The 15,084-nt window shown below is 40.2% G+C and overlaps 1 protein-coding gene across 1 annotated transcript in view; it reads right to left on the bottom strand.

Annotated features, from left to right (window-relative positions):
• stat1b (signal transducer and activator of transcription 1b) overlaps positions 1-11,205 on the bottom strand; it is a gene marked incomplete at its 5' end in the record, with an annotated part of 19,098 nt that extends 7,893 nt beyond the window's left edge. Inside the window, 16 exons of the mRNA XM_080839188.1 lie at positions 1-100; positions 998-1,096; positions 1,559-1,645; positions 2,784-2,825; positions 3,019-3,109; positions 3,231-3,260; positions 3,491-3,550; positions 3,969-4,061; positions 5,745-5,903; positions 6,938-7,089; positions 7,585-7,676; positions 8,492-8,570; positions 8,762-8,851; positions 8,955-9,050; positions 10,267-10,411; positions 11,078-11,205. The exon at positions 1-100 is cut by the window's left edge and continues 36 nt beyond it. Of these exons, the coding sequence (XP_080695314.1) occupies positions 1-100; positions 998-1,096; positions 1,559-1,645; positions 2,784-2,825; positions 3,019-3,109; positions 3,231-3,260; positions 3,491-3,550; positions 3,969-4,061; positions 5,745-5,903; positions 6,938-7,089; positions 7,585-7,676; positions 8,492-8,570; positions 8,762-8,851; positions 8,955-9,050; positions 10,267-10,411; positions 11,078-11,205 (1,543 nt within the window). The remainder of the gene's footprint in view (positions 101-997; positions 1,097-1,558; positions 1,646-2,783; positions 2,826-3,018; positions 3,110-3,230; positions 3,261-3,490; positions 3,551-3,968; positions 4,062-5,744; positions 5,904-6,937; positions 7,090-7,584; positions 7,677-8,491; positions 8,571-8,761; positions 8,852-8,954; positions 9,051-10,266; positions 10,412-11,077) is intronic.
• Between the last annotated feature and the right edge of the window lie 3,879 nt (positions 11,206-15,084).

Here is a 15,084-nt window from a genome sequence, read left to right as displayed (position 1 = left end):
TGTTGAGGCCACGTTTGGTGATAGAGGAGAACTGCCAGCTGAGCACCTCAGACAACTGACCCCAGGTGGCCGGGGGAGGGCTGAGGAAAAACGACAGCTTCTGGGGAGAAGGAGAGACAGAGATAGACAGAGAGAGAAAGAGAGAAAGAAAAAGGGATAAAGGAGGGAGATAGAGAGGGGGAGAAACAGAGTTTGGAGAGGGAGGTGCAGAGAAAGAATGGAAAGGAGAAAAAAAGAGAGGGGTTGAGGGAGTGTAAGAGGCAGCCGAAGAGAAGAGAGAAGAATAAGATAGAGAAGTGTGAAAACAAGAGACATAGAAGGAAATAAGGAGGGGCAGGTGAGAGGTGGATCAAGAGATAAGACAAGCGGAGGAGTTGGAGAAAAAAACAAGAGCAGAGAGGTGGCAAAAGAAGAGAAGAAGGAGAGGAGTAAAAGAGGAGGAGAAGGAGGTGAAGGCCAAATTAGGCACACAAACATGCAGAGGCGGAGTGAGAGAATAAAAGTGAAAGCACAATGGGAGAGAAAATGTCAGTGACAGAGAAACACAGAGAGAAGAGGGTTAAGAGAGAACAGAGAGAGAGAGACGCAAACAGAAACAGAAAGTAGATAAGGACAGAGAGAAACGAGACAGAGATCTGAGGAGCATCCAAATGTTTTCAAACAGATTTCCGTTCGCCTTGACTTCGCCAAATTTGCACGCAATCAGTCTGAGGGGGTAGGTTTAAGGTTGTCGTCTGAATTAAACAATCTGTTTTGTTTCCATAGTAATGCTCAAATTTTAAAGTTCAAATAAAAACATGTTTATCTTGAACGTCTGCCTCTGAATTCAATCGTACCTCAGAACCAATATGAAAAAATTGAAAAAAGATTTTTTTTTTAAAACAAACATGATGCAAAGATTAAAAGAATAAAAGAAAACGTTTGAGGTAAGTGAGCATAAGAGTGTGATAATTAGCACGGCCCCTGTCCCCTGTGCACCTGGAGCTGCAGGCTTTACCTTGGGCTCGTTGGTCAGCATGTTGTACCACAAGATGGAGGCCCAGGCACTAGGCATCTGGCTTACATTTGAGATCACCACGATGGGGAGAGATGTGGTCTGAATATGAGGCAGAACACAAAAATGTACATAACCTTTAAACAGAGAACCTATTGGCTTCATAACAAGACAAGGGCCAGACCCAGAGAGACATGTACATAATGTAGATAAATAGATCCCTTAGAGAAAGTTACACAAAGGTTCACTTGCATGTATCGGTGGTAATTCTATTGTCTACAGTTGTCTAAATCCCTCTACAAAGAACCATTCATGGCTGGAGAAGAGTGTTTACGTGGAGAGGTACACGTGCTGGAGAACAGAGAGGTGTTTGTCTCTGTGTGTGTGTGTGTGTGTGTGTGTGTGTGTGTGTGTGTGTGTGTGTGTGTGTGTGTGTGTGTGTGTGTGTGTGTGTATGTGTGTGTGTGTGTGTGTGTGTGTGGTGTGTGTGTGTGTGTGTGGAGAGGTGCATGTGGTTGAGAACAGACAGGTGTTTGTGTGAGTGACTGTAGGCGCGTCCCTCACTGTTAAATCAATAGGGTTTTGTCCGGGCAGGTTGAACTGCGTCTCGAAGCAAATGGTGTGCAGCTCTTCTGTAACAATGAGAGGGCCCTGAGGAGAGGAGACTGTTACACCTTCCATTCACATCAGTTCATTTCACAGTCACATCTCACGACCATACACACACACCTCACAGCTATACAGTCATGTCTCATGGCTATACGGTCACATCTCGCACCTCAGCACTGCATGTTGTCCATATTTCCTTGCCCTGAATACTGGCCTGAGCTCATTGGTGGCAGTCTTAATAAGCTGAACAAACCAAGTGTCCCTAATTATGAGCATTCAAATTGCTCTGATTTCAATCAGGTTTGGTTAAAGCAGGGACAGATAGGATAAATTAGGGTGACCAGACCTAAAAAATGCGTCCTGCAGGGATTCCAAAATTGTCCGGGATTTTGCCTCGTCGGATATTTGTGTTTCTCTGGGTCTTTCACAAACTAGATTTTACACCATTACAAGTTTTGGAAAGGGTATCTCCCTTACGTTCCACCTTCTTGAGCGAGCTCTGACTGCAGAGAGAACAGTCATTGGTCGACGTCCGCCCTCTAAGTGTTGCCAGATGCACAATAATTATCCTCCAAAGACGATAATTTTGAGCATTTGGTACGATACTTTGCCATTTCCAATCTGGCAACAATGAGCACCTTGCCACTAGTATAGTATCTTTTCCACATGCAGAAGTCCTGTGCTGTTGTAAAAAATGTAACTTGTGACTAGTTGCATTGTTTACAACAGCAACATGTCATCTGCAGGTCATCTGTATGCTATACACACTACCACGCCCCCTCCCCGGCGACGAAGTGTCCTCTTTTTCTCAAACTCAAATACGAGTATATGAAGATATATGCAACGCAGGATTGATTGATTTAAATACAGTCACTCATATCAGACGTGTTCAATCATCCAGTCCTCATTTCATGATCTCGGCTTTGTTAATTGTCTCAGCACCACTCATTCACACACAGGCTGTTTAGACCTTTAAGGCTTCAAAGCTTTTTTTTTTTTTTCACACTGTATTGGGGTGAGTGCTTTCGGAACGGCTTCAATTGTTTGTAACCACACTGGAATACAAATAAAGCTGTCCTCCGAAGAGGGGGGGTAGTGGTGGGCCAAAACAGAAAAAGAAGAAAGAAAGAAAAAAACCTTCACATTTTCCTCATCTCACGGTTGCGTAAGTATCTCTTACCTCATTCGTTCTGTTGCCAGTCGATCTCAGCTCCCTAAGTTGCTGTTAGGCAAAATAAAAGTAAAAGTAATCTTTAAAGAGTGGTAAAAGTCGTTTAACACGTCTTTAGAAAGAAGTGAAAGTCATTAAGCATATCTTTAGAGATAGTTGAAGGTCATTAAACATGTCTTAAGAGAGAGGTGAAAGTGTTGACTGAGATTTAGCAGCTGTGTATGGATGTAGGGTGATTATGTACCAGGTGACGAAACTCAGCAGCCAAGCTCCCATTAGACTCTTCCATGTTCATGACTTTAGTATTTGTCCCCAAGATGTTGAATTTACGAAACCTACAGGCAAGCAACACATCAGCAGAGATATGCACAATCATATCCTCAACTACAAAGGGTAAAGTACAGAAAGCTGGAACAGAAAAAGTAATGCTGATGGACAATAAAGCATTATACTTACCCTCTCACAGTATTACGTTCCACTACATCCCTGACAAAAACAATTAAAAATAAAAGCAAGCACAATTAAAAGGGGACATTTCATGACACAACAAAGGACATATATCATTGCACATGATAGCAGTTTCCTGTTAAAATATTAGGAGCTTCCCTGTAAGGCACCACTGGGCTGCGATGTGTGTGTGTGTGTGCGTGCGTGCGTGCGTGTGTGGTGTGTATGTGCATGTAGGACACCCTTCAGTGCATTTGTATCTGACTTACTTGTCAAACAAAACTTTGACCTTCAACTGGAAGTTCAGCTCTGGGAGTTTCACCAGCAATCTGGGGATGAACAGACAGGCACAGTCTAAGTAATCTGGTAAGCAGATACTGTAAACACAGAGATGTGTATAAAACCCCATTGAAGCGTAAAAAGATATATAACCTGGTTTTACAGGGAGATTACAACAACTGTGCTGCAGCAACATCACTACCCAATCACAAGATACTTGAAGGAACCAGAGAGGTGACAAATAAGTATAAAAAAGGTTTACCAACATATGAAGCCATAAAAAAAATGACAATTGAAGTAGAGGTACAATGTCTCTCTTTTTTTAAAGTGTTGCTGGACAATATTGCTACCAAAATCTAAGAACCGTCCTAATAGCTAGCTATTAGCAGCTGGATGACACTGGATTCATTGTCCTAACCAAGAATCTTACCTGGGCTTGACCAAGAATCCCAGAGACTGATGTCTTACCTGAGTTTGACGGTGAACTGCACCCCTGTCTTGAGGATTAGGGGTCTCTGTGGGTGCGTGGGCATGCAAGGCTGCCTCTCCACCACCAGGGCACTGTAACACAAGACACCCACAGGGTCAGCCCTTGTGTGTGTGCATGTGTAGATGTATGTGTGTGCATGTGTGTGTGTGTGTGTGTGTGTGTGTGTGTGTGTGTGTGTGTGTGGGTGTGTGTGTGTATGTGTGTGTGTGTGTGTGTGTGTGTGTGTGTGTGTGTGTGTGTGTGTGTGTGTGTGTGTGTGTGTGTGTGTTTGAGTGTATGTGTGGGTGTGTGTGGTTGTGTGTGAGTGTATGTGTGTGTGCGTGTATGTATGTGTGTGTGTTAGTGTGTACTTGTTTGTGAAACTAGTGAAACCACAAAGGGACACTGTGGCTTAACTCTTCCGTTACGTTGGAAATAACTTTTCTTCCCACATTTTTTACCAAGGATACCTAAAACAAACCAAGCCCCCATATCCACTGGGGTTCTAAACCATTCCCACTAGGGTTCTAAACCATACCCACTAGGGTTCTAAACCCCCAAAGGCCACTAGGGTTCTCAACCCCAAAAAGCAGACTACGGTTCTAAACCATGCCCCAGATGTTCACACGTATCTGTTATTTTCCTCAGACAGGTGCCTTTGTGAGACAACACCCTGGAGCCAGTGGCCTGAAACTGAATGACTCAACAAGAAAACAATAGGTCTCATTCTGAGAAGAATTTAAGAAGGAATTTCTTCTGAACTCCACTTCCGGTGTTTTATCATCAAATCATCTGGGATTTGTTCTGAACTTCAGAAGAATTTCAGAACGCTAAATAGCAGTCGTAAATCGCAATATGCCCCACTGTGCCGCTCCGTGTTAGAATGGTTAAGGGCTTAATTTATGAGATATCGTTGGTGATTGCGTTGACATCCACTCAACAGACATCCTCGGATTTTAAGAATTATAATTATAATAAATACGAGAATATTTGTATTATTAACAATTACACACAACAACTACACGAACATTGCAAATGTAAGGACCAAAATAGATAAGCCCTAAAGTCGCGTTTATATAGCCATAGTGGAGTAGAATGGACACATCTACATCCTGCAACAGTACCTTTACGACTTGCCCGGTGAAGTTAGACCTACGTTTATTCGGCTGGTGCTCGCTTTCTGCTTTGACATGACTGCTTTCCACTTGCTTTCGCGTGGATTCGGTTGATTCTGACTGCACGCGTTACTACGGCCCTTACAAGGAGCTGGCGGGCGTGTATTTATGCAAATCCAGTTGCACAAGAAAGCACGTTCAATTTTAGAATCCTCATTTGGGGGAGCATTGCCGAGGAACACTATGGCAGCGTAAGAGCCCATTTTCAGGCGTTCATGAATCAGGCGGAGATGTTTTTCTTGCGTTGGTCTTCCGAAGTCCGTAAGAAAACATTCAGAAGAAACTTCAGAAAATGTTCGAGAATGAGGCCCAATGACTGATGAGATATTTAACTCATAGGTTCCTACAGACTATTGTGGTTGTCACGTTACTCGATTAATACACATTATCATGATACATCATACTTTTTTCCACACTAGAAAAAGTGGTATCTACAAAATTGTGACAGGCAAAACGGTGAGTGTGTGTGTGTGTGTGTGTGTGTGTGTGTGTGTGTGTGTGTGTGTGTGTGTGTGTAAACATATGTTTTTGTGAGGGTGTGTGTGTAAACATAGGTTTTTGTCAGTGTGTGTGTGTGTAGACATGTGTTTATGTCTTCACCTGACTATAAGGTTCTTGAGCAGCACCATGGCACGCTCTTCCAATGAGTTGACCCCCTGATCGATGGGGTCGTTTTCGTATGTGTACTTCTGCACCAGCTCCTGCAGCTTCCTCAGCTGCAGTTGCACCTGCTTCAGGCTCTCCGCCACCGACGTGAACCTGCAGGGTCAAAGGACAACTGCTCTGAACCACAACCTCAGAAACACAATCCAAAATCTCACCGCCCCCCCTGGTCCATATAGTGCTAATATTGCTTCACAGATTCTTTACAGTAAAATTGTCATTGAATAACTGGAATTACTTAATTAAAAGAGTTATATTCACTGCAATAGTGCTAATATTGCTTTAGAGATTCTTAACAATACAATTGACGTTGAGGTTACAGTAAACAACAGCACCCTTGTTTTGTTCCTCAGGGTCAAGTTAGCCAGAAACCGTTGAGAAGTCCTGCAGCTCATAAGGCATACTCAACTTGAGCCTGCTAGTGGAGTACTTTTTGCGCCCTCCACGAATAATACAAAAAAAAATCTTGAATATCTCGAAAAGTGGCGGATTTTAGAGTTTAGAAACCTTCATAGTGCATATATAAACATGCATATTTAGGACAATTTGAGACCAAATTCAAGTGTCTATGACTTTCAGGAGCTGAGATACAGATGAGCTGGACACACCCTAAAAGGGCGTGGCAAAATCTCAATGTTCCCTCGGGTTACAGTAAATGACAGCACCTTAGGTTTGTTCCTCATGGTCAAATTAGCCAGAAATTGTTGAGAAATTGCCGCTCATACTTTATACTCAACCTATGGGCTACTACTGGAGTAATAGTGAATAGCAGTGAATAGCCGGGGATGTTTGTGGGCATGAAAGGTGTGTGTATATCTCTTTCACGTCACATACAGAATCATTAAAATAAACAATAAAAATTACTACCTACAAAAGCATACCTTGAAATGTAAAAATTAGTTCTTGCATACTTTGTTTCAATAATAGTAAAGACACTTATAGTGGAAAAATATTTTTTTGTGTGCGTAATTAAGGCCATGAAATCTCCCATTACTAGATAAAAAAATGGACCCCTCCAACGTCATCTATAATGCAAGGTAGCTTAGTCTCGTATTAATTACGAGAAAACTGCCACTGATGCTAAAACCATGAAGGGGCAATAGGGTGAGGCGCCCCCTAGTGGCGCTCACCATGACTGCAACTGGTCGAGGCAGGCGTTGGGGGGGCCGCCGATGCAGGCGACCTGCTGGCGCCTCTTCCACTCGGGCAGCTCCTCCGTGATCAGACTGAACTGGATGTGATCCGTCATTTTCAGAGCCTCGGCTACCTGATGGACGACCTGCTGCAGGAAGATAAGAGAGGGGGAAGTAGGTCAGTGCGACACACACACACACACACACACACACACAAACACACACACACACACACACATAGTACAATAAGTAACTGACTCTCTGACATCAGTCCTCTTTTACTGTACATTTATTTTATGTACCCCAGGTCTTACAGACAACTGTATAAGACCCCAAACACACACACACACACACACACACACACACACACACACACACATGCATGCACGCACGCAAGCACACACACACTTACAGTACAATATGTAACAATGACTGGAAACGAAACTGTAGTTCAGTGCCAAATTACTTAAACATCTGACTGTCTGACATCAGTCCTCTTTTACTGTAAATGCATACAGTATATGCACCCCAGGTCTTCCCGCAATTGTATAAGACCCCAAATACACACACACACTCACACACACACACACACACACACACACACACACACACACTGCAGTAATATCCAGAGGTGAACCCCATACCTCCCTCTTCATGTTTAGTCTGATGAACATCTCCTTTATCAGCAACTCCTCTCGTTTGTGCTCCTGATCCTTCAGCCCGTTGGGCTCCTGGTCTGGGAGGGCAGGCGCAGAAAAGGTTACAAACAAAAAATGAAAGTACAAAGAAAGAAAGAAAGGAAGAAAAATGAAAGAAATCTTCTATTCAAATATCTATTATGTATGCTTGTTTGTAGTGTTTTTTCATTTCATGGTCTCAAAATAATCCTACAATTTGGGACTGATTTGATAGAGAATCCAATTGAGACCCAAGTAAATTGCACTCATAGGGAGGGATGTGGGTGTGCTCTGTCGCTTTCTTTTTAATTTGTATGGTGTTGGATGTTTGTTTACATTTGTCTTCTCTGTCAGTTATTTTGGTTTATGAAACTATTGTTTTTTGAAAGGAAAAATAATTGTCAATTTCACTGATAAAGGATCTGTTTTTCAATTAACATATTGGAACATTTTATGAAAATTTGGTTCCACTCAAATGCTTTCCATTTAAAGGTGCAGTGTGTAGGATTTAGTGGCATCTAGTGGTGAGGTTGCTAAATTGCAACCAACTGAATATTCCCTCCCTTTACAATGGGAACCTGCATGAGAACCTATCGTGGCCATCAAATGCCACAAAAACGCTAGAGACAGTGTTTTGGTTTGTCTGTTCTGGGCTATTGTAGAAACATGTTGGCACAACATGGCTGACTCCGTGGAAGAGGACCCACTCCCTATGTAGATATGAAGGGCACATTCTAAGCTAATAGGAAAACAATGAGGAGTGACTGGGGATTATACACTAATGAGAACAAAATAATGAATACTATATTCCATTTGTGCTTATAGATACTCCACACTATACCTTTAAAAAAGATTATCTTTGAATCTTCATTACCTTGGCTCTGAAGAGTTTTCTTCTTGAAGTCATGCTCATCTTGAAGGTCTTCTAATGATTTTAGATCTATTTCTGCATCCTGGCCAAAATCCAAATAATATTATTACTACTACTACTACAATTTGATTTAGTTATTTATACATTATTTATGCTATTTACAACAAGGACTACAACAGAACCTAATAAAATAAAACCAGTAATAATAATAAAAACAACAACAATAATAATTATAATAATAGCAATAATAATAATAATAATAATAATAAATACCTGCACCATCTGCCTTAACCTGCTCACTTTCTTGTCCAGTTCTCTGTGCTTTCCCCCCATGCCGTTGTTCTGTGCTGAGCCTGCATTTTCCTGAGGAAAACAGTCATAATAATAATTTAAAAACATACTGATAATATACTGATATTTAATGCTAATATAGGCTAACTTTCAGGGTAATAGAGGTAGTTCATACCTCTGTTTTAATGGCCATGTTGAGGATCTTCTTCTCTTCTTTTAGTGCGTTGCAGATAAGCATAGCCATGTGCACTGGAAACTCCTGGAAGTGCTCCTGTCAAAAGATCCCCAGAGTGCATTGTAGGGCTAAACGATTTGGGAAAATAATCTAAATGCGATTTTTCCCCAAAATATTGCGATTCGATATGCGTTTTTTTTTTTTTCATTTTATCCTCTTTTTTCCCCATCAAAACGTAATGAATGATTTAAATATGACCAACACAATATTAAGATACATTTAGTGTAAAATATTCGTTCCCACATTTTACATTTTTATTAAACTGCTCATTACAGAAAAAAATTGTATAAACACAAGGCATGCACTTTTTAAAGTGGCATTATGCAGTAATTGCACTTCAGGGTTAGGGTGAGGATAAGCAGTTTTACCTTAAAATAACATTAACATGACTTTAAATATGGAGAATTGCCTCCGTGCCATTGCCATACCAGGGTTCCGAGGCAAATGACTGCGTTATGTAGGTTTGCCTGAAGCCACCCGGTTTTTACTGTCTGCCGAACTAGTAAGTAGCTTAATTGCCGTCTTGCTTTGTCTTGTGTTGCACTTGCTTGATGTTTGATTATGTTAAGACAGTTGTTGACTAACTAGTTTGTCATAGTGTCAAAGTAAGCACATTCCAAGAGATTTTGCTAGTTTGAGCCACTAGCATCTCGTTAGCGATTAGCAATTGATCCGTTATGCTGCTTTAATCACTGTGTGCAACATTTTCCATCTTAAAAATATATACAGTATATATATTTTACACCACGTTGTTGTCGCGAAAATTGCATTTTACCATTTTGGGATTTAATCGCAAAATGCAATTAATCGTTCAGCCCTAATGCATTGTGTTAGAGTTTGACTGTTCAGTGTTTCTCCAGTCTGTGACTGGTCAGTGTTTCTGCAGTCTTCAATTGTTCAGTGCTTCTGCAGTCAATCAAGTTTAATTGTTCAGTATTTCTTCAGTGTTTTGTCAGAGTGCATTGTATTAGAGTGTAATTGTATAAGAGAGCAATTGATTGTTTTTCTTCCATTGTTGAGTTTGGACCAACCCAAGGCAAACAAGACCAGAAGCTCCAAAGAATAAAGCCAGCCAGAGTGTTTAACAAAATGATAGTGGTGCCACCAGACAAATGACTATGAAAAAAATCTTCCAGAAATAATACAGCACTGGCCAGACTTCTTTCTACTGTTTACACTTTTGATGCGTTATATCAAAACTACAGCATTTAATACAGCAAATTAGAGTTGTTTTTCCACCCCTTGATTGTACCTGCAGATTGCGCTTGATCTTGCGGATGTTGTGCTGAAGGAGAAAGTTATTTTCCAGGGCGAAGCGGCTGTATTGGTCGTCTAGCTGGGCCAGCAGGTCATGAAAACGAACTGTTGCCAACGAGTCACTGGTGGCAACAGACTCCCTAAAATGATAAATGGTGGCAAACATCATGATGTGTATGAAAGAAGGGAGAAAGCAGGGAGTCACTAAACGCTTTCATTTGATTGATGTTATTTAATATAAAGTAATTTAATTATTTTATCTTCAGCCTTTGAATTTGTTTAATTTGTATTAAGGCACTAGTGCAGCATTACAAGTATTTGTAGCCAAGTTTTGAAATTTAAACACTACTTTATTATTTTGTGCAGCGGACGTAATTATGACAAGTGGCAAATACAGTAAAAAAAGAAACCCGTGTATGTCACCCAGCCTTCTGGCATGTTCTGTAAGACCTTGCCTGAGAACAATATACCACACAATCATATCTATTCACAAGACATTTTACTTTCACTTTTCTTTTAAATTACTGACACGTCCTTCTTCACTCTCCGAACAAAAATAACCACTCCAGTTACCAGGAGGAGGAGGAAAAATAGAGTGGATAAAATATGGAAAGCCAGCAACACCATGAATGACACAGCCGTACTCTTCTCTACCATTCTGTGCCCCTTTTCTTACAAACCCAGTGTTGCCAAATCAGTGTGACTGTGCATGCACATATGATTGTAAGATGACCGCATCACCCCGCTGAGGATTCTGGAAGCTTGGCCAACAAAGCTGCTCCTTCCTGCCAAACCTGAAGCCTTACCAGTCATGGCTCTCGATCCACTGGCTCAGATACTGTCTGATCTCCATTGGAAAGGTATCATCATAAAGCTGGTCCACCTGCTCCAGATACCTGGACTCCAGCTGCTGCAGCATACTCCACTGTGCCATGTCTGCACAAGGGGAAAATGTATATATTTAATTAATCAACGTTCAAATGTGTGATTAAATTGCATCTTATTCTTAGGGAATAGCCTTGTCTATATGCTCACTATATACTCATATAAGTTATATAACGTTATACACTAATAGTCTTTCTATTAAGCCTAGTGTTATTGTACCGTGCAGCCTCAAAGAAAGGTGCGTCACTTGAATCACTGGTCATTGCTCTATGTTAATCATTAAGATAAACCGACATTGCTAACCGTGCATTAAGGTCATTATTTCTGTAATTACTACTAAAATATCTTGGTTTTTGTTTTCTGTAAAGGGAATTTACTACAACTGTGCAGAGAATTACGCAAAGAAGTTGCAGCCTTAACATGCACTCACACATTACACGCTGTCTTGGATAATTCATTTAGTCTTCTCTTGTCCCATGGACATTGTCTTTTTTTATACGTATGCTACAGATAATGAATTAATTTTGGACACAGATTTCACAGACTTTTTAAGATACATCAACAGGGCTCAACAGGCTATGTGATATAAAGAAACTGCAAACATGAACCTAAGCACGCAAGACAGAATTTAAGATCATAGAGGTAGGCTACGTTTACTTCCATGAATGGAAAAGTAGCATGAAACGTAGTCTAGCCTACCTCGCAGACTGTAGCAGACACCTAATTTCGGTGACGTCCTTAATCCAATTCCTCAAATGTATGTGAAATGTGGCATTAGTGTTCGGTTCGCATGACTCCAGCTCAGAATGCTATGTTAGAGATATACGCTTTCCTTTTCGGCATATACAGCCAGCTGATAGTAAGTCAACAAATGAACCAATGAAAACAGAGATTTCTTTAGCCCTCTAAACTTTACCCAATAGACGGACAATGCGCTAAATATAGTCCTGCCCTCTTCCATCCAACTCATCTGGCTCGACGGAGACTGAGGGAGAATAGAAACTAACCATGTATGGTTTCATTTTTCAGCATATGAATCTCACATTCCGTGCTACATTACACTTATGTTTACCTTAACCACTGCCCCCAATTACTGCGATGTATTGGTCTATATTGCTGCAATATTGTCCGTCCTTTACTCTTATAAGGTGTAAGAGCTACATAGTGTTGTGAAGTTGGACTCGGTTTGGACAACGCATGCATAACACACGCTAAACCTCTTATACATGCTATCCTACGTTAAATGATTACTTATCTTATATCAGCAGACTATTTAATATACATTAATACGTATTACATATTTGGTTGCATAGGTGACTGCAAGTAGGCTACATCCTCCTGTCCTCTTAGTTTCTGCTCACTACAGCCCCACCGTGGTGGAAAGGAGAGCATCTGGCAAACGAGTAAATCACACGGTTTCCGAGAAAGCGAAACTAACGCGCTGGTGTTTGTGGGAAACGCAGAATCGAAAGTTGGCTACATCCCATTTTTTTGTCAGTCCTCGTCTGTCGTGATCCAGCCTCCCTGGAGCCTCAACAGTGACATTTTATGGAGGTATAAGTGGGCGTTTTGTTTGTTACAGTTCGCCAGCTAATTAAGAATATTTCAGATGGGTGATTAATGTCTGACCAATGATTTGTTTTAATTAGTTTTTCTCATAAAATGACTGATACTATATGCGAATGCTAAAAGAGGCAATAAGATAGGCTTAGGTCACTTGACACATACTTATGACCCCCCTCCCCACTGAACTTTCTCACTCCTAAATTGTCGAGTTATTTTCAAAAGGATGATATAATGGGCATCGATTCATTTAGACATTTTAGTTTGTTTTTAATTTAGTTTAAACATTACATGAATTATACATTTAGGGCCACTGTTTTCAAATAAATGGACTTCATGCGCACATTCAAACTGGTAACAGACGAAGACATCTTCCCAACAAAATATGACAAAATAAGACTAAACTTAATGTCAGCAAAGTTATGAACTTACAACGACTATGGGTTTATATCTGTTTCGCAGCCTTTTGACTATGGGTTTATATCTGTTTCTAATATTGTCAGTAGGCTATACTAGCATTATTTATATTTATAATATACTATATTGTATTATCAGTTGTTCTCCAACAATGTCACCTTTCGCTTTTGTGTATTTCATCTAAGGACATACGCATCTTTCCATTCATATGGAGCTGTAAGTTTGAAAATGCTTGCCATTTCTGCCATGTGTTATTGTTTTGACTACACAATAGTATGCCGATTGCCGACAGTGGGGCAAAAGTGGTTCAGGCGGTAAGAGAGAGGTGTAGAGAGACATTTCTTTCTGGCCAGTGACTAATATCTCAAATCCTGTCTGTGTTTCAAAAGTACAGTTTTGTAATGCCCAGATGAGTTGCCTTATTCTGGAATACTGAAACAAATGATAAAACGACCTGGTGGCATTTTCAATTAATAGAAATCATATGTGCAAATGTGGACCTGCCATTATTGCTTAGCCTGAAGCTGCTCGAAGAGGAATATCCAGATATTGATGTGTGAGGCATATTGTTGTTTGATCATTTTATTGAAAAATTACAGACAAATCATCTGATTTATTTATGAGATGATTGGCAGGTAGAACACCAGAGGTAGGATAAAAAAAAACAGTTTTCATACTAGTCAAAATTTAAAAGCTGACATAAATGCTTAAATTAAGCAACTGAATTACTTAAAAAGACCAAGTATAGAAGAAAATAAACACCATCTTATAGACAGGTACAAAGTCCACATATGTGAGAACGTCAACACAGCTATTCTAAATATAAAATGCTCAAATAATATGTACCTGGTTGTAGCCTTTTGTAATTGCTTATAGTAACTAAGGGGAAAACATACGGGAAACGAAATAAGAATTGTGTGTATCATGGCTTTTTGTTTTAGTTAAGCTCGATTTGTTTGCAATACTAAAGAATAAGTTAAATGTAGCACGAACCAGCCAGTTATCCAGAAGTGAAACAAATAAACGAGCCAAAATCAACTGTTTTTCTTTGTGACGCTAGAATGTGAGCACCCTGATGCTTGTTAAGCTCATTGCAACACTTTCTCTCTTTTCCTTGTTGTTTTTCTTCCTGAATTTCACATAAATCTCTTCTTACCATGGCATGTCACATTCCACTTTGTGTATTTACAATCAAAGCCTTTCATAATTAGTTGATGACATACTGGACATGAGAGGTTGCGCTTCAGGCAAAGCACGCCTTTCACAATCACAGGAGAAATGTCTGTCATGCTAGCATTCAGTCCATCCATCAGAAATACAAAGACTTTGTTGAGATCTCATCTGAACATTTCTCTGAATTCCTCCACTGCCAGGGCTATGGTGAACTGATCTGAAAAAAATCAAGAGTTTATAATATTATAAAATTCAATTCCCTTGTGGACGCATATCTTTGGCCAGGGTTCATTATCACTTCAGGGAAATGTTTTGAAATATGCGCTAAGGGTTAGGGAGCTGACCTTAGGGGAGAATACAAAGAGTAATTCACTGCAACCAAAGACAAGAGGATTTTACTGAAAACAAACGCAGGAGTGCTAAACTACAGTCACACAATATTTTCTAATCCAGACAGACCTGTAAGTCTGCCAGCTCCAATGAGAAACAAGAATGGGCCTGTGTCAGGGTAAGCATCTGGTTTAAGTCATTTTTACAAGCTCTAAGTGAAATAAAAATAATACAGCATCTTCATGGTATCATCTAAACATAGCACAAAAAGTAAGGACATTTGTGTTTGTTAGATTATTTATTTGTTGTAACAATTCTTCTTGGCAATAAATCTTATATCGTTGGAAAGCCTGTTTACTTAGCTATTAAATTGTACCACATTCGTAAGGAACATGCATTTGGGGGATGAGCAGCAGAGCTGAGTATGTGGGTTGCGCCCATGAAA

The sequence above is a fragment of the Sprattus sprattus genome, assembly GCF_963457725.1.
Source record: "Sprattus sprattus genome assembly, chromosome: 5".
In the NCBI taxonomy this organism is placed as follows: Eukaryota; Metazoa; Chordata; class Actinopteri; order Clupeiformes; family Clupeidae; genus Sprattus; species Sprattus sprattus.
Note: the sequence above shows the minus strand (reverse complement) of the source record. Positions and strands in the feature narration are given on the sequence as shown.